The following is a 19,896-nucleotide window of genomic DNA, read 5'->3' on the forward strand; positions in this document are numbered from 1 at the left end:
AACAGAGGAACAAAAACACAGTATATAAGCATACATTGAATGCTATGAACTATGTATGGTAAAAAGGAATATAAAATAAAAGAAAGGTAATTATTATCCCTTTTAGGGAAAGAAAAACAGTGGCTCCAATGACAGTTTTTGAATTTTGCAGTTTAAACTTAAACCTAAAATAAAAAATCACACCCTTTACTTCCACAGATCCCTTGAGCCTTCCTCGATTGGGTACCGTGCCATCCTGGAATCTTCCTTCGTCTTCTTCTGGTTATGTCACCTGATCCTGCACTGTGCAGGCGCAGAATCCCGTGACATAGCCCAATGTAAATGAAAAAAAAGTGCTGATGTTACTGCGCATGCATAATGAAGGAGGCTCCAGGATGGAGCGGGACCCAATTTAGGAATGCTCCTGAGGGAGCGAGGAATCTGAGGGAAAAAAGACAGAAGGGGAGGGGCTTCCCCCTTTTTTTTTTTTAAAAAAAAAGGGTCTTAAAAAAAAATAAAAAGAAGATACCGGTAATTTTTACTTTACATAAAAGGGTTGTCTACCATGGCAATATCAAATCAGTGAGATAAATGAGCAGAGAAGTTTGTTAGATATGCACAACAAACAAACTGCTAAAGTATGTTTTTGTGAGATTAAGGATCCCCTAGAAAGGACATTACCATAGCCTCGGTGCTGCAGATGAAAAATTTTGGGTAAAGTAAATAAGTTTTTTTTTTATTTTTCCCTACACTTTTTAAGGGGGTAAATGACAATTTTGTTTGAGGGGGTGGTCCACCATTGAAAAATCCTACATTTTAGTGCAGGGTTTGCTTTAAAACATCATCAGATTAACATATATAACCCAAAGGCGCTTTACCTTCAGGTTTACCCTGGATCTGGTGGTAATGAAGCTCATTTAAGGTTATATATGCAAGGGTAATGATATTTTAAAACAAACCCTGCACTAATGACAGTTGTATGTCTGTGTGTATTGTAACAGTTTTGACAATTGCATGTTACTCTGCATAAGAATGGCTATATCTGTATTTTGCTAAGTAATGAAAACAATTATCGGATGTGGGTTACTTACTACATGATTGAGGTCTAAAATAACTAGGGGATTTCTTACTACACTAGGAATCCCTTTTGCTGCAAAGTGGCTAGCTTGTAATGCTAGAAATGTAACAGATGTATGCATAAGCTTTGTATTTCTATGGGACAATAAATAGGTATTACCAATATTTTCAACACTATCTATATGGATAAACTTTAGTAACTTATGTGTTTAATTTTTGAACAAAACACTTGTGTTTTATCATTTGTCGTTAGCAAGTTGAACAGATGTTTCCTTTTTAGGATATGATCAGTGGAAACTGGGTTTCAGAATAACAGAGAAAGGAAGTGGTTATGATGCATTATCATGCCGCAGAAAATGCAGTTAAATAGTTAGGAGTTATAGGGAAGTTTGATGTAGCAGTTGAATGGTGCAATAGGAAACATTGTAAGGATCAGTTATTTGAAAAAAAAGTTCATGAATTCAAAATAAAATGTGTATCGAAACCATCCTATGTGAAACATGGCATTGTATGACCTTTTTTAAAAGAGTTGAAATTATTGAATTTGAAACAATTTGGGCTTTCAGCTAGGGTTTATAAGCATGTCTTCTCTTATGTATGGACAATTTACCCCTTTTTCAATGGCATTGTGTAGACAGGCATCTGAAGAATGTCTAAGTCTTACAAGATTCCTGTATTTAAAGTTCAATTGAAGTTGTCCTGACACTTTGCACGGGTTAATTTGAGGCTTCCCAGCATTGTGTGTACTTTGATTTTTTGAAATGTTACTTAGCAGATGCATCGCCCAACGACTTAATCCATAGAGACAAGGGAATATTAGCATGGTTGGGTTGTTTTACATAAAAATGTGTTTTTTGATTACCCTTCACACTAGTAGATGCCATTGTCATAGAAATATTTTTCCTCTTCTGGCCATTGATATTTGATTGGAGTATATTAGCCATTCCCAGTTCCTTTAGAGCTTGCTAGGGACATAAACAGCAGCAGACTGATCTCCCATGATCTGCCATGTAAGTGAGCATTTCACCCTCACAACTAATATAAGAATGTAAACATTTCCTGACTAAATTTTTTTTCCGCTCATTGTTATCAATATACCTAATAAATATAATTGTTCAAATTATACTGAAATTATTGTCTTTTAGAGCAGAGGATGTTAATAAAGTGGTCTGCTCTGGAAGTGAAATATGCTAAGTATATCCCATTTCGTCAATACTTGACTAAACTGAATGAGGTATAACCAATAACCTTCTCCATAGCACAACAAGCTATGTCATATTAACCAATTGCAACTACTCATTTTTATGAGTTCTGCATACAAACAGCTGTTCTTGGAGCATTCCAGTGCATGGAATGTCACTATGGACCAGGGTGTCCCTACAAACTGTATGGAAGAGCCAGAAGGAAAATAATAAGGGAGCCTACCAAGAGGCCTATGGCAACAAAGCAGCTATAGGGAACTTATGGCAAAGAGTAGTCATTGTGTACATGTAACAATAATATCCAAAATGTTTCACAAATGTGGCTTAAATGGGAGGGTTGCAGGAAAATCTGCTGCCCTCTGCCAGACACTTGTCAATAGGAAGAAGGTTCACCTTCCGACATGACAATGACATGAGAAACACAGCAAAATGTACCACACAGTAGCTGAAGGGGAAAATGTAAACATGCTTGCATGGCCTAGTCAGAGCCCAGACATACACCTCAATAAAAATCTGTGAAATTGCTTGAAGATTGCAATACCCATCCCCATCCAATTAGCCTGAGCTATAGCAGTTGTGTAAGGAAAATATTCAAATACTGCACAGTCTAGATGTACATTGTTGTTAGAGAAGTATCCCAACAAACTCATCACTGTAAATAAGACAAAAGGCAACTAAACAAAGTACTGATACAAGGGTGATCCTTTATCTCTCTCACTAATTCTGTTTTCTTTTTATTTGTTTGTTATTTTGTTCAAATTTATTTCGAAACTGTTGTTATTATGTCTTTCACTTAGAATTTGTAAGTTTCATTAAGTAAATAAAACTAGAACAAATATTTTTTTTGTGTGTGTGTGGCTTCATTTCAGACTGCAAAACAAAAGAATGTGAATATTTTGAAGGAGGTGATTCTTTATATATCTACTGTATAAAAAAATTTGCATGCATTTCTTTTGATATAAAAATTATTGGTTGAGATAAAAGTAAACTAACCTGTGGTGTGACGAAAAAATAAATTGATTTTTCTTAAGGGCTTTGGGTCTTTCTAACCACTGTTTTCTATTTATTGTGTATATTATATAGAAATAAAGTGCATCAAGTAAGCATGACTATAATTAAAGGATAAAAATAATAATACATTTTACTAGTAATATATGTATAATAGGTGTTATATTATAAGGAATAGACAGCTCATCACCATGCAACTTTTCATTTCAACATACTTTATACATGTTCAATATTAAACTTGGATCTCGCCATAACCATCAACTATCAATTTACAATTAAGAAGATAGGTTGAGCAATTGCAGTTGCTTTGATACCACATGTGCATGTGGACTGCAATCCAAGAGTACCATAATGATTTTATCTATACTTTTTTTCTCTTTCTTTAGTAAATTAAGCCCACTGCCCTAAAGAAAATTCACATGAATACCCTCTAAACCCCCACCCTGTTCATAGCAGCTAATTTGCAGCTGCTGCAACATATCAAGTAACCATTTGCACAGTATGCATTACCTTAGGCTCTATTCATTTGCAAATACAGTTTGCTGCCCAAGGCTCAAAGGTGTCTGAAAAATTCCATTTTGCAATGTTCTTCTTAAAGAAATTTAGTATTTGTTGACATTAGGAAAATGTTGTTTGTAACTGTTTTCTTAGAACAAAGAATGTGGTAACACCATAGAAGAATGAGTTTATTCACCCAGACCAGGGCAAAGTTACCATTGCAAGAGATGTTGTCATTTGTGACATATACATGAATAATTACCTTAAGGAAAATCATGAAGCTTTTCTCAATGTAAAAAGTTTTCAAACTGCTAATACCCTCTGCAAATAATTCATTATCAGGACAGTCTTTATCAGCTGCCTCTAGGATGTCGATTTTACTGGGTGCCCAGCAGGAGCAAGCTTATGCTGCTTCTCCCTTTACACCTCAGAAAGGACAATAGTTTGGAGAAAAAAAACAGCTTGCACTCTTTCATCACAGTGTGATGCTTGGATAACACATTCACTCTGTTTGCAGTAGGCTATGTGTCTGATACAATGGGAAAATGCTCCATTACCTTAGCTATGTCTTTTTCAGATACATAGAGCTAAAGTAGATCTATGACCCAACACTAAAATGTGGAATATGATTTAGCAAGACAATCTAAAGGTGTTGATGGTCTTCAGAAGCTTTTAATAAAATAAGTTCTGGTGATTCTACCATAGATAAGTAGGCAGTATATATTTAGTACCATGGGACTATGAAAAACAAAAACAAATAGCTAAATAAAACAAGTAAGGAAACATATACTAAAGAGGAGAGCTAAGTTTTCGCAGCTGGGAGCTATTTTTATTTACAATTAGGTCCATAAATATTTGGACAGAGACAACTTTTTTTCTAATTTTGGTTTTGTACATTACCACAATTAATTTTAAATAAAACAACTCGGATGCAGTTGAACTGCAGACTTTCAGCTTTAATTCAGTGGGTTGAACAAAAAGATTGCATAAAAATGTGAGGGGCTAAAAAAGTAATTGGACAAATGACTCAAGTGCTATTTCATGGGCTGGTGTGGGCAATTCCTTTTTTATGTCATTACCAATTGGGCAGATAAAAGGCCTGAAGTTGATTTGAGGGTAGGGGGGTGTTGATTTTGCTGTGAACAGACAACATGTGATCACAGAGCTCTCCATGCATGTGAAACAAGCCATCTTTAAGCTGCAAAAACAGAACCCCCCCCCAAAAAAATTGCTACAATACGAGGGGGTGCTGAGAAGTTCTTAGCTTTGCCCAGAAAGAAGAGAGCCAGAGTTATGAAAAAACACATTTATTCAACATATTTCCCCAAGACTGATGTACTTGTACTTGGTAAAAGTCTTTTGGTTAGGCCGCAAACCAGCTCTCAGCAGCATCTTTGACATCAGAATTGCCCCTTTAGGTGTTTCTTCATATTTGGTAACAGATATTAGTCTAAGGGGACAGGTCAGGTGAGTAGAGGGGAAGCCCAGGGTGTTCAATTTGGCAGCCACAATGTTGGGTGTGTGCGCAGATGCATTGTCCTGAAAAAAAAAAGGATCCCTTTGGTAAACTTTCCACAGCGTTTCGTCTTAATTGCCTCCTTCAGCTGGTCCAGGAGGTTAGCACAATACTGTCCGATGATACTAGAGCCCTGAGGTAGGTAGCCCACCAACAGAATTATATCTTTGTTCCAGAAAACAGACGCCATGACTTTTTTGGCCGATTTCTGGGTTCGGAACTTCTTCAGCCGCGGGGACCCACTGTGGCGCCATTCTTTTGACTGTTCCTTGGTTTCAGGATCATAGATGTGGAGCCAGATTTCATCCTCAGTCACTAACCTAGCCAAAAAGTCCTGTGCAGCTTCAAAATGGGCCAAAACAGCTTTGGATGCTTCAACTCGTTCCTTCTTTTGATCACTGTACAAACATTTCGGCACCCACTTCCCTGAAAGCTTTGGCATGTCTAGGATAGTGGTGATAACAAACCCAACACACTCCCGTGAGATGTCAAGTATCTTTTTTGCGGATATTGGCTGGTCCTCAATAATCAGCTCATGGACAGCATTGCAGGTTGCTGGGTCAGTTGAGGTTGGGGGGCGCCCACTGCAGGGCTCATCTTCAATGGTGAAATGCCCAGTCTTGAAACGAGATATCCAGGTTTTGACAGTGCTGTAGGAAGGACACTTCTCCCCCATTGTTTGTGACATCTCAGTGTGAATGTCCTTTGTTGATTTCCCTGTAGAAACAAAAACTTCATGATGGTCTGTAACTCCAACAACGTGAAACTTGCTTGTGTCTCTGCCATCACAGCTTCTCACTAAAAGAAAAAAACAGTTTTAAGAATCGCAAAGACCTGATATTTGCACAGTTACATACTAAGATATTAGGCTGTCATATGCCCCCAAACTAATTTTTCTATTTTATCTGGAAGGGGGTAAAGCCAGGAACGTCTGTTATTAGGAGTATCAAAATCTACAGTTTGGTACATCATGAGAAAGAAACAAAGCACTGGTGAACTCAGCAACGCCAAAAGACCTGGATGATCGCAGAATTATTTCCCCTGAAATTAAATGATTGTGTAAAAAAAAGGCTGAATTAAAGCTGAAAGTCTGCAGTTTACTGCATCTGAGTTGTTCAATTTAAAGTTAATTGTGGTAATGTACAAAACCAAAATCCGAAAAAAGTTGTCTCTGTCCAAATATTTATGGACCTAACTGTATAAAACACTGCCATGATATTAGTGGATTTACAATGAATCTGATGATGCAAAATCAAGTATTAAAAATGTTGCAGTCTTTAGATGCAGAGGCAGTATTATGTTTTTACTGACTTTCTTTTTTTCTTTATTTTTTTTTCTTTATTTTTTTTTCTTTATTTTTTATATTTATACCCTGGCTGAACTAGATCCTGGCCAATTGCGGCCAGTGTTCAGATTTCAACCGGCCCGCAGCCTCCGTCATAAAATCAATAATATGCGGCTCGTCTGCACTGTTGACAACAGTAAAAAATACACACACCTTCCAATTGGCCCGCTCCTCGGCAGGCATATTCGGCAGGACAGGAGTCCCCATGTATGCACAGGGAATCCCCTACGTCAATATAGTGGGCGTGTGCTGTGCGGGCCCTGCACGGACCACGCCCACTCTGATTCCAAGAACGTGCTCTGCACGGAGCCCGCACTGACACCGGACTCCATGCACAGGGAATCCCTCACATCACCCTGGTGGGCATGCGCTGTGCAGGACCCGCACAGACCACGCCCACACTAACCCTGAGTACATACTGAATGATCGGCATTACGGATTAAACTATATCCATAATAATGCTGACCCAGCAATCAATTACATAAGTTTAGCCAGTTCATTCATGTGGATTATGACTGGTCGCAGTATTGCCTATGTTACGATTTGCTGGGACAATTTGTTTAGTACTATTTCGAAATTTTTACCATTATCTCATTTATTTTGTTTTTGTTTTTCCCGATTAGTACTGTTCTGGAGTTGATGAGCAGAATGTAATATACTTAACTAATGACTTTATGGCACTACCATATTACTGTTGTCTAAAAGATCATTAGGAAAAGAGCCTGCAAAATTGCTTTCTTGAGAAATAATACTATATAAAGTGAAGATGAGGCTTTTAATTTCAGACTCAAAAAATGTTAGTCTGTTTTGAAACACAGCTGTTATGAATTTGCATAAGGTAACTATATGGTAAAAATGCTAGCAATGTCACCCTAAAGCAATTGCAACACTTCCAGGGCTCAGTACTCTATGTATCCCTTTGCATAGGCTGCTGATCATAGTAATTTGGGTTGTTGTAGGACATGTATATTTATGACGTTCAATTAAATAGAAGTGCCAGGTTCACCTGCTTTTTGAATGCAGCACATTTAGACATTGGGCCCGATTTATTAAAGCTTTCCAAGGCTGGAGACAATACACTTTCATCAGTGAAGCTGGGTGATCCAGCAAACCTGGAATGGATTTCTTCAAAGTCATTTGCTATTTGTGAGCAAATGTTTTGAATCTTGGACCACATTCATTTCAGGATCAGGATTGCTGGATCACCCAGCTTCACTGATGGGTTGGTATAGAGTGCATATTTATGTCCATAACTGTCATATAAAAAAGCTCACGATCTAATGTCCCTACAACCTACCATAGTCACAGTCCTACTTCTCTAACATACAGTAGACTGGGGCAAATTTTCAGGGTGTGCCTACCTAAAATAACTAAAACAACTTACCAGTATGGTTTTGGCTGACATGTGACTTGCTTGTTCACTGACACTACGCACCCCCAACCAAATGGCAAATGGAAGAAGTAAAAAGTATTAGTTCATACTACTGCAATTTTTTGGTAAATATTCATATGCTAATGAGAATATGTTTGTGTCCACCTATTAATTTGTATCCAGCAGGATCCTCTGCCAGAGGAGCTCTTGATCACTGGGAGCAAAGCCAGATGGAAAACAAGGGTGTCCAGAGCTTTCCTGAACAAGGCCTTCTGTAGGATGAAAAGCTATATGATTTGCTCTGCTCATGTATAGATCTCCCATGTGTTCACCATACATTTTATTGAGTGACAAATGGTTATGTCACATACTTGTAATGAAATGTGTTTCTTGTGGTGCTCACTATCGAAAGCATTGAAGATCTAGAAGAATGTAATCATCACTGAGCTTAAAGTGTTTCTATAGCCAACATTTTTTTTTCACTATTTTAGGTAGCTTAAGGTAAGGTTAAAGTTTCAATAAGTTTATTTGTTTATTTTTTGTTTGTGTGCCATGGGGGGTTTCCCTTTACTTTCTGTCCTTAAAATGAAATTAAAATAAAAAATGTGTGCAGAAGGGACAATAAAATACCTTACCAAACCTTACTTGCCTGACCACAATTTTTTAATTGCGCTCACTTTTTCCATCATCTCCTCGGCCATCTTGATTGGCTGGGCTGGGATGACATAGCCCCAGTGCAGGTACATGGAAGTTCCTTTAGTCCTGGCAGCTTCAGGGGATATCTAGCACATGCACAGCTTTCAGTTTTTGACAGAAAAGAATGGGGATAAACAAGGTAAGAATGCATACTGCTGTAAGGACATTACCTGTCTCTCATTGTCCTGTCTGATCACAAATTCTGAAAACCGAACCTTAATGATAACTCTAAAATTTTGGATTTGCCTTCACTTTCTGTCTTGCTAACAATGGTCAAACAGAGAGCAGGAATACAGACAGCAATAAAAACTTGTTAGAGACTAAAGCTACATACACACTTCCAATTATTATCGTTGGAAAACAAACGACGAACGTTCATGCACGATATATATGAACGATCGTATAGCACCGATCCTGCACATAGAGTTAACGACACGATCGTTCGTAGATATTGTACACACAATAGATACGATCGTTTGAGCGATAGAGGAACTATGTGCACGACAGGAAAGTGAACGGACGTTCGTTCATCACGCATGCTCTGAACATGGACGATCAACGAACGACCGTACACACGAACGATGTTCAACGATCGTCGCCCAATCCGATCCGTCGGTCCGGTCGTTCGTTTCCAGCGACTTTCCTCGTTCGTCGGCGTCGGTTACTTTTTTACGAACGATTTTTTGCCCAATCGATCGTTCGTCGTTCGATTGGAACGATAAAAATTGGAAGTGTGTACGCACCTTTACCCTTTCCTAATCTATCTAAACCTAGAGGTTTTGCCTTTACATACACTACTCTTTAAAATGATCAGACAATTTGTGCAGGGGTACCATAAAATCTCTACCCTGACTTTAATACATCCAAGAGGTGCAGGTTACATCATTGTTACCTCCTCTGAAACTTAGTAATTGAGATCACACTAGAATACCATCCAACTCATATACATTCTTGTGGGATTTTAAACATGCAGCTTTCCCAGGAGGTGAGACAGTGTCATCACCCATGCCTCCCAGAAACCAATGTAAGTATTAAGCCAAATATTTTTTTTTTCTATCATCATCTTTGTTTTTTATGCTTTTACTACATGTGTTTGGATAGTAATGTGGTAATTTTTCATGAAAGGTCCCACTTAGAGTATATTCAAAGCAAGAATATATCAGGTTTGGATAAAAAAAGGGAATAGTAAAAATCCCGATCAGCTTAATTTTTTGCTGCATTCCACTGAAAACATTACTCTTTCTGTCTTAAAGGTGAATTTTACAGACAGCAATCCTGGGACTTCTGCACTTAAATAAAACAAGTACTTGGCTTCAGTTACACTTAACCTATGTGTATATTTTTAGTTTTAAATACAGTATGGAAGAAAACCCCCTGCTAGTATATTTAGTCCTGTTTGTGAACCCGTGGTAAAACATACCATTCAAATCCTTTCCCATTGACACAAAACGGAAGTTAGAGGAAAACTAAGCAGATTTTCCTTCCTAGACAGTAGTCCCCATAACAGATGTCCTCACGGGAAGATTTCCCCTTACCTAGCGCTGACAATGGCAATCAGTAAAAACAGAGAGGATGAATCTCCCTTATAGGAATAAACAGACTGCAATACAAACTGGACAGAGAACACTTCCCTATATACGCTCCCACTATATCCAAAACTAAAAAGAAAAGTTTTGGCTGGACATACATTTAAGCATATAGAATTCCAGTACTACCATTGTTCCTAATATTCCATGCCAATCTTCAGATTTTATAATTAAAATCTAAGTTATACAAGATAATAAAAAATCATAATAATTTTGCTAGTGTGTGTGTTGTTTATAAGCTGTAGACAAAATCTTTTTCTCTCTAGATTTGCTCTGAAAAATGCAAAAGAATATATGAATTAGGAATAATAGAAATGTAAAATGTTAAGTTACTAGCTTTACATCCAAAGAAAATCAATCTAAATTCAAATCTGAGCAGTTGCTAATGTTTACAGCACTTTGTCAATCACGGTAGCTCTTTCTGTTGCCTTATTTATGAAGGCTAATAATGCTCTATTATGTTTATTCATGTCATGGGAGAGGCCTGCTTTATAAATAAAATAATATTCTTACTGCACATTGTATTGCTCTGGCTTTGCTGTTTGTGTTCTGTAACTAACAAAAGTCATGCTTTGTCTTTGCCATGCTGTCTCTAGTCCTCAGAACCAAAAATAAACCCATATAAACACATAAGGGTAGATGAATCAGTTAAGAGCTGTAATTAAGGTTCTGCACATACAGTACATTCCTGTTTTGGAATGTAAAGGATTTATGGTTTGTAAACATGGCACTGGATGTTAAGGAGTATTTGGAACAAAGTATTTAAACTGTGTGTACACTCATTATACATAGTTGTTGGACTAGTGAGGGCAGACAATGCTATAATTGCTCTGTATGCATTCTTATTCACTATAATCTCTATACATACCCGTTCTTCCATGCACAGTAACGTACATGCACAAAGATCCACGTAAGAGTAGCATTTTCTATGTATTTAAATGAATAGATAAACTCTAATACACACAATGGTATTTCAACAATGTCAGAACAAGGATGATCAGGTTAAAATATGGAATATTTGTTAAGTGAAAGGTTAACAAAGTTTTGGATCATTAGACCTTCACACATGTAAGATCACTTAAAGGAAACCTTATGAGAATAATATTAATTTTTTATGATTAGTAAAGTGCATTTAGTCCTTAGAAAGAAAACCCAATAAAAATAGCTTTAGGGCCATGTTACACCAGCAACTTTACTTACAGATTTACAGCTTAACAGTTGCTGTAGCTGGGCACATTGTTTGTTTATAAATCTGCAAATTTCTAGTGTGCCTAGGTGATCAGCAGCTTCATTGTTTTACATGAGAAAGCTACCGAAGCTGAAGGTTTTGTAACCAGCTTCTAAAATACTGCAATCAGAGCTACTGATCACTGTAATCACTGCCATACAGACAATACAATATAATAAAAATACATTTTCAGAGCAATCAAAATACTAAGCATATAATTCTATAGCTGCAGCTTTTTAATTTTAAATGCTGGTATGCCATGAACCTTCCATGTATTCCCATGTAACTTTCACGATAATCCTTCATGGAATTTTGGCAATAAATAACCTTGAACGTAATAAAAACCTAAGATTGTTTCACCAAAAAAGACTGTCTTGCCACAATAAAAACTATTTAGATCAACCACATTTTCCACATTAAAGCTCACATAGTTGATCTTTCAGAAATCCAGTGTGCTCCTAACTTTTTGGTCTGAAAATTCCTCAAAAACAATACTGCTGCTGTGATTCCCAAAAATCTGCCAACACAATGTGGTGCCTGTTTATAAGCAGACGATATGGTGGATCACCCACTGAAAGGGGCAATTTTTTTCTAAATTACCTGAATTTGTGGTTGGCCTTTGCATTAAAATGGTGACCAGCTGACATGATCATCACATCAGTGAATTATCTCCAGTTGATGTCCTCTTACTATTGAATGGCAGCTTTACTAGTATCTAGCATATTTATATAGGGGTGATCAGACTTGGAAGTCTCTTAATAAGGACCTTTGATAGTGGCAATCCTCATATTAAATCGTAACAATTAGTGATGTTGGTTTCATACAACCTGTACAAAGGTACTGTATGTATATTTGCTACTTTGAAAATTATGATTCTCCTGGAGAGCAAAACCTATCAGAACTTTAAGGGTGTAAAGTAAAAATATGCTAATTTTATTTACATTTATAAGTAGGCCTCTGCATGTAGGGAAAGAGATCTTGGGAGACATATTTCTGGGGTGTTCATGTAAATGCCTTTGCATGAATTTTAAAATATTGATAATGGCATTACATGGAATAACATGTTCTTTGTTACAGGGTAACAAATAGGGTAAAAAATAACGCTAAAGACTACTCTTTAGGGAAATAGTTACAACTCCATCATTTATACTCGTAATGTGTAATTTGTTCATAATAGACAATTTAAAGTTTCTTTCAATAAACACAACATAAGCTAAATGCAGATGGTGCATTCAACAAACTGGTAAAGCACCAAGAAGTACTTTTGGGTCCAAGGGAATACTTTGCCTCCTTATAGCTCCCATCAGTTTGGCTATAAGGGGGCAAAGTTGAGGGCTAGGTTCAGACTTCCTTTAGGTTAAAGCAGAAGTAAATCCAAAACTCACCCAAAACAATAAAGTCCCATTTACCTTCAATCCTGCAGACCAGTCTATCCGTTGGGAGGTTTCTTCTATCGGGTCCTATGATGTCCCGGTACCCGTCTTCGGCTGAGGCCCTGAGGGAGCGCCAGGCGGCGCCATCTTCTCTTTTTCTGCATTCTTCTTTCTACATCACTCGATCCCGCACTGTGGAGGCGTGAGATCAGGTGACATAGATTGGGAAAACAAAACTTGCCAAGCTCACTGTGCATGCGTGAAGGAGGAAGGAAGGAGGAGGAAGGAAGAAGGAGCAGCCTAGAGCCTTCCGGGATGTGTCACGCTCTGCGCTCCCATTTATTCTTGGTCTTTTTTTTTTTAAAGAAAAGGGTACTATACTTAAAAAAAACACTAACAAACAGAATTTTTACTTTATATAAAAGGGTTGTCTATCCTCTTATGTAAAGTGAAAATTCTGAGTTTAGGTACACTTTAAGTGATCCTGTGTGGCTCCTGATGGCTGGCACATTGCTGGCCGATTGGTCACTTGCTCCACAATTGGTTCTTAAACAACCAGTGTCTGATGCTTTGACAGCGGGCAGCAGAGAGCCATTCAGTACCACTCACTACTTATTCATTCTCTTTTGGTCTACCGTGAGTAGAAGTTACTAATATCCCCCTATGTAATGGGGGAACTCCCTAGGGGTGCATGGACATGAGAAAGCAGTAACCACACCACAACCTCATTGCCAATTTGAGCATATCCTAACACTGGTCCTTGGTACCTAACAAAGCAAATACTGTAACTAGTGTCAGCAAAATACAGGTTCTCTTTAAACATTACTTAGCATGCATGCACATAACACAAAAAATATTATATTTTTTTTTATAACATTTAACTCTCTTAGTGATAGTGTTCATTATTTTTAGCCATGTGACTGTTTAGCTGTGGGTGCTGAAAAAAGGTTGTTATGGAAAATATCAATTGTTATAGCCTAGTAAATGGAGCTTTAAGTGTTCCAACCCTTTGAAAAGAAACACACTCACACACACACGTTTAGGGACATCTGCGTGGCTCTATGCCAACCAATCAGGAGTCATAGGAGGGACTATGAAGCCACCCCTCCCTACATTCTCTTTCTATAGATTCCTATTCAGCCACACTTGCAGTTGAAGAGAGTAGGGTGGATTGTTTTCTTCTGAAATTCTGGATGCTTTTCTGTAAACCTTGACATTACATAGACAAGACCAATCAACTGAGCCAGTGATTGCTGGTGGGTATTGTTGTATGTTTATGTTGCTTTGTATATGTTTTATGTTTTTTTTATTTGCTATGAATGAATGGCTGAGCTGTAACATCTGTAATAATAAGTATTATTGTGTTTATTATGTATCAGTAGAGTTTTATTGTATTAATAGGGATGGGTGAGAGTCTGGGTACTCACAAGGCGTTGATCATGTAGGATTGATGTATGTCAGCCCCGTAATGGTTAAACTTTTGTTTAAGGTCTTTGTTTTCATTTAAATCCCATGTGATGCAGAGAGGCAGAAGGGCAAATGCATTCTGAATTCATGTCTATCTGCAAAGTAATCTTTAGATGAGTACATGGATATGTAATGTGATCTAGTTACAATATCACTTTTTATCATATATTTTCTGGTTTACATTTCCAGTAAGGCTCTGTTCACAAAGCTTTGCCTAAGCATAAGGATCTTTATTATCAGCCATGTGACTGTAATTTTCAAATCTCATTGGACTGCCCTGAAAATAACTTTTTTTGTTGAAAATAAGCACACTTATCCTGGTGCTTTAGCCCTGGCAATCAAACCTATAGCCTGATATTTGTTCATGTCTCAGCAGTAAGCTGGGAAGTGCAGCTTTGTTTAACCCTGAACAGCAAATCCCTTTATTATGTAGGGCAAAAGCTGTGTCACAACATAGGATCAGTAAGTATGTCATTAACTCATTCAAAGCCAGATGTCACTGCCAGCTTTCACAATGGATCTTGTTATATTTAGTGCAAAGCAAAATAACTAACAGCGGCCACTCAGAATTATTTTTAAACAACTCAAACCAGTGCAATAAGGCTCTAATGCTTTCTCAATTCATTGCACTTTGCTTGTATTTCTTTTTTCCATTGTTATATTAAGCCTTTTACTAATCAAAGTTTTTTTGTTTTATTTTTTTTTATTTGAAAGATCTTGCTTTACTTTATAAATAACTAAGGCCTCTCCTAAGAACCATATACACCTACAACAGTAGCATGACTATTGTATGAAGTTTTCCTTAATATGTATTTCTCTCTGGTCTCCATTCCTTCTCAGCATGTCTATTACTGTCTGTCAAGGAACTTGATCACCTTTGATGTTCTCTGAAAACCAACATCCCCAGTACCCCTGTAGAGCAACAATAGGCTCTTATATTGGCCACACACACAATCAGATCATAAGGTGTATAGTATGCATTAGTTGTCAGTTGTTTATTCTCTTGTTAATTTAGATTTTTATGATGAATGAATTTGGGGAGAATTTCTTTATGGTGTCAACAACACATCTCCTACATTTATTTTTATGTATTCCAGAATTACTATTACTCCCTAATACCTTTCAACTATTTTATCAAGATGTGAGTCCCCTACATATATTGGGGTCTAATATTTATTTATTTGTTTATTTATAAAGAAGTAAATCTGACATTCACTGAAACTCTGGTTAAGAATCAGTTACTGCCAAAAACCTGGAAGATTCTGCAGCGAAGAATGTTTCACTGAATTTCTGTTCACTGCTTTGTAGAAAGATCTATTGGTGTTAAAAATAATGGTGTTACATAAAATAGATGTGTAGCATTAAATGATAACACATTGCAGTGCTACGCATTAATAATGGCTTCAATACCAAAAATTACAGTAGTAAGCAATGCACTTATGTTGTAGAGCACCACAACGCACTTGGCTAGTTGGGTGGGTTAAACGTTTAGTACAGATTAATAGGCCACTGCACATGCAGTAATGCACAGCAAGGGGTCACAAATGTTCAAAGAGAACCTGGAAGATTAGAGTATATTAATGAATAATAATGAATATAATAATCAATAATGTAATGAATCCCGTGTACACTATCTAACTTTTTCCAAACTTTTAAATCTGACCTTTAAAAAGTGAATCACATTGAATTGTTTGTGGCCACCATATATGTTGTACATTTTGTGGGAAACATTGGCCTAAATCATTTGTGGTCATCATAAATGTTTTCCTGTTCCCAAGATATCCCTGTCTGACGTAACTTGTTAACATTTGGAATTTCAGTCTATTTTTATAGCTCTGGTATCTCAGACACCATTGAATATTAGTAGATGTAGGATACATTATATTATACCTGGCTTCCCCACCCTTAGTTGTGCTTTAATAGGTTGTTGTCATCCAGTAATCCTGACATGTGGTTAGGGTTGCACAATTGTTGGGGTGTTGGGAGTCACAGAATGACTGCTTTATATGTTAGTTCTTCCATAGACAGGAAACTGCTACATCATTTTACTGGATACTTTATACCGTTTATAGAGTATAGAGTATATATACTGGATACTGATACTGTTTATAGAGTTATTCATTTTAAAGGCATTTGGTAAACAATTAGTGGAACAGTTTAAAAAAAGTGTATCTAAAACTATTTAGATAGTGATGGGATGATCTAGTATCTGTAGTTGTCATTAAAAGACCATTGGGGGAGGTTGATCTTACGATGGGATTACAATTAGGGGGTGGTGTCTTTAAATGGCAAGGCTTGTTCAGGTGACAATACATGTGGACTATACGGTTACAATTTTATAGCAAAAAAAAAAAAAAAAAGTGGTTTATTTTTTTCCTACTACATAAAAAAAAAGTTTTGGCTTTAAACTTTGTAGGTGAATAAGGTGAACTGATCCAACATATTGGTAATCACTGAATATGTTAGGATTTAGATAGAAACTAGATAGCTATTTTAAGTGGAATGTGGGAGGTGAGAACAAAGGCAGATATAAACAGCTATATGTAGGAGGAATGTTTTAATTAGACACGTCTCTTTTGAAAAAAAGTCTTTCTGAAAAGTATATTTTTTTGGCAACTATAATACGATTTTGCAATTTGCATCTGAATGGTAAAAAAATATTCTTTAAAAATGACTTAGAAATCTGTGCATAAGCTGCCAGTGCTTTTAGTTGCAATACTTAATATTTAGGTGTCATGCTATTGGCTTCAGTTATTTGCTAAAAAAACATACAGATCAGGTAAGTTAGAGTGAAGACAAGACATCTAATATGTATACTAGTTCAGTACTCTGAAAGTACTGAAGCCATTGAATTAGTATGACAGACGGGTGAGTTTTTTTTTTTTTTAAGTATGAAGTTAGTAATGAAGGCCTCCATTAAAGGTTGTTAGGGAGGGCATCCTCTGGATGAATTTATTCTTTTATGTTACCATCCATTTATGTGCTGTGAAGATATTGCTGGTAGAGTCTGTGTTTTACTGTGGATGTAATAAATGGCATATAGGAAAATATCTTGAGTAGTCCATGTTTTTTATGGTTATGTAGGGGTGTATTACTATTGGAATTCTGTATATATTGGTTTTGTATACATAAACACTGGGAACTGAAATAAAGCAGCCACGTGTTAACCTGCACAAAATGAATGAGCTGTCAATGCACCATAATATGCAGAAATAAAGCCCAAAGTTGGTTTTATCTGTGATCCTCTCTGCTGTTTTATCAGACTTTTTGTGTTCTCTAAAATTTGCAAACCAAATCTGCATCACAAATATCTAGTCTAAGATTTTTAAATCATAAAGGCTTCTTTTTTTTTACTCATCAAATAGATAAAACAAAGTGTTTTTAATGGTATATTTACCAGATGGTAATGGGGCAAATAAAAGTTAAATGTTGAGGTTACGCAGTAATTCACAACATAAGATTGCTATATCTAGTTCACACTTTCTAAATTCAATGCAATGCAATACTTAGTAAACATTTTTTAAACTTTTGAATACAGTAAGGAAGGATTGGAACTTTTCACATGATTGTATTGCTATCAGTGACTGTATTGAAAAGATTTACACTCATTTACTGTCATTATGACACCAGGACAAAATATGGGAGGAATAAGATTCACCAAGGCAGGAAGACGCACAACAATAAAACCACACAAAGGTTACAATTGCTTTGTACTCTGCAAAAAAAGTATTAGTTTAAGTCTTTGGTCACAATGGAGATATTTCGTATCACTTCCTGTCCCAGTGTCATCCTGTCCTGTACCCAATTGGGTACAGAGAAATGAGTCAGAGTTTTCCTTTCACTTTTTTCCTGTAGACCCTGCAGGAAACTAGTAAAATGAGAAAAGGGGAAAAAACTGTCAGCAGTAAATGTCTATCACTTTAGTAAACTTTGATATTTTCTTATATTGATAGTGATGGCAGACCCGATGATGATGGCGGCCATGCACAATGGACATCCCAACTATAGGATGAACATGAACACTATGCAGACTCAAGTTCCGCCTCATGCTATTCGAAACACACATGCAGCACCAATGATGCAGTACGGAGGCACCAATCCTGATGGAAATATGAGGACAAGAATGAATATGCACCAGCATACACCACCTGCAATGTACCCTGGACAAGCTCAGCCCTATATGGGAGCACAGCAACTAATGGCCTCTATGCAACTTCAGAAACTCAACAATCAATACCAGGGATATCCAAATATGGGGAATGCTGGACTTTTACAAAGTCAGCTCACCTATAGAATGGCACCTACTCACCACCAGCATATGCCCATCCTAAATGTGACAGATGCAGACCTTATTGATGAAGATACATTAACATCATTGGCTCTAGAACTGGGTCTGGACAGAATTGAAGAACTGCCAGAACTCTATCTTGGACACAATGAGATGGACTTTATTTTGGACTTTGTAGTAAAGCAGCAGGTCAGCACAGTAACATGCTAAAGGACAGTGGTCTTAAGGAATTTTCGGTTTCATTTGCACTGCATATGGCATATATATCAAACCTGGATTTATTATTTTCTTCCCTCTGGCCTGTTTTCTCAGAACATGGAATTATAAAAATTATCTCTTGTGATCTGTGTTCTGACTCAGTAAGCCCGGTAATAGGCATATGGGTGAGAAATTGCACTGCACCTACTAGGTGATAGCAACCATGGGTCATCATATTGCAGAGAGGTGCCTGTTTGTACACAGGTGTCCCAGATAAAACATTTTCAAAATACTAAAAATACAATAGTGGCAGGCCTTCTCTAAATAATATAAGTCCTGTTGTGAAATAATGATTGTATACAATGGATATGTATTTGCATGTAGTTACAGGTGTACCTTGCAGATCAGAGGCGGATTTTATGTGATGATGTCGTCACATTTGATGCAATGATGTCACTGCACTTCAAAGGCACCCTTAGAAATTAAAAAGTGAGTGGTTGTTGGGGACATTCATGCTATCAAGCTGCAAACGTGGTTTAAAGCTTTGTTTCTTCTTGCACTAAATTTTACTGTTAAGAACAGAAACTGCATATGACTTTATTTTTGCAGGGGATGAATAAAATCCTTTAATATAATTTGAAGATTTTTTTTTATAATGCTCCATGCAATCTAGAAGGGCTGGTCCTCTCCTTTTTGGAAACGATGCTTAAAGAATTCTGATTATTTGTCATTTGTTGCCTGATTCAGTAATAAAAAAATCAAATCTGCTACATGGCTCATTTTTTTTACTCCAAGAACCAATGCAAATTGTTTCATGTCTCATATCACACTATACACATGTAGAACCCACCTCTGTAGGGTTGGCCAGTTTGTACCAGGGTCCCTCATAGTAAGGTGACATAAGAAACTCACACGTCTTAAATGTCTTTTTTTTAAGAGGTTTTTGTAGAAAATCCAACACAGAAACAGGATGATGGCAGCAGAATGTCATTGGAGGACAGTTTACTTCCAAGCAGTACCAGAGTAAAATTGTTCCTCAAAGTCTCAGTCCCAAATTTGAGCC

At 36.9% G+C, this 19,896-nt stretch overlaps 1 protein-coding gene and 1 long non-coding RNA gene across 2 annotated transcripts; one reads left to right on the forward strand and one right to left on the reverse strand.

The window, feature by feature from the left end:
• Nucleotides 1–5,055: 5,055 nt before the first annotated feature.
• On the reverse strand, nt 5,056–13,889 carry LOC140337034 (uncharacterized). Its single transcript, XR_011921986.1, has 2 exons — nt 12,917–13,889; nt 5,056–8,794 (listed from the first exon to the last, which is right to left on the reverse strand). It is a non-coding gene; the product is annotated as an uncharacterized lncRNA (long non-coding RNA).
• A 120-nt stretch (nt 13,890–14,009) lies between these two features.
• On the forward strand, nt 14,010–19,600 carry LOC140337026 (cbp/p300-interacting transactivator 3-like). The gene is made up of 2 exons (XM_072420533.1): nt 14,010–14,136; nt 18,301–19,600. The coding sequence occupies exon 2, from the start codon at nt 18,303–18,305 to the stop codon at nt 18,843–18,845; it is 543 nt and encodes a 180-aa protein (XP_072276634.1). The 5' UTR covers nt 14,010–14,136; nt 18,301–18,302; the 3' UTR covers nt 18,846–19,600.
• Nucleotides 19,601–19,896: the final 296 nt, after the last annotated feature.

The sequence above is a fragment of the Pyxicephalus adspersus genome, chromosome 1 (assembly GCF_032062135.1).
Source record: "Pyxicephalus adspersus chromosome 1, UCB_Pads_2.0, whole genome shotgun sequence".
Classification (NCBI taxonomy): domain Eukaryota; kingdom Metazoa; phylum Chordata; class Amphibia; order Anura; family Pyxicephalidae; genus Pyxicephalus; species Pyxicephalus adspersus.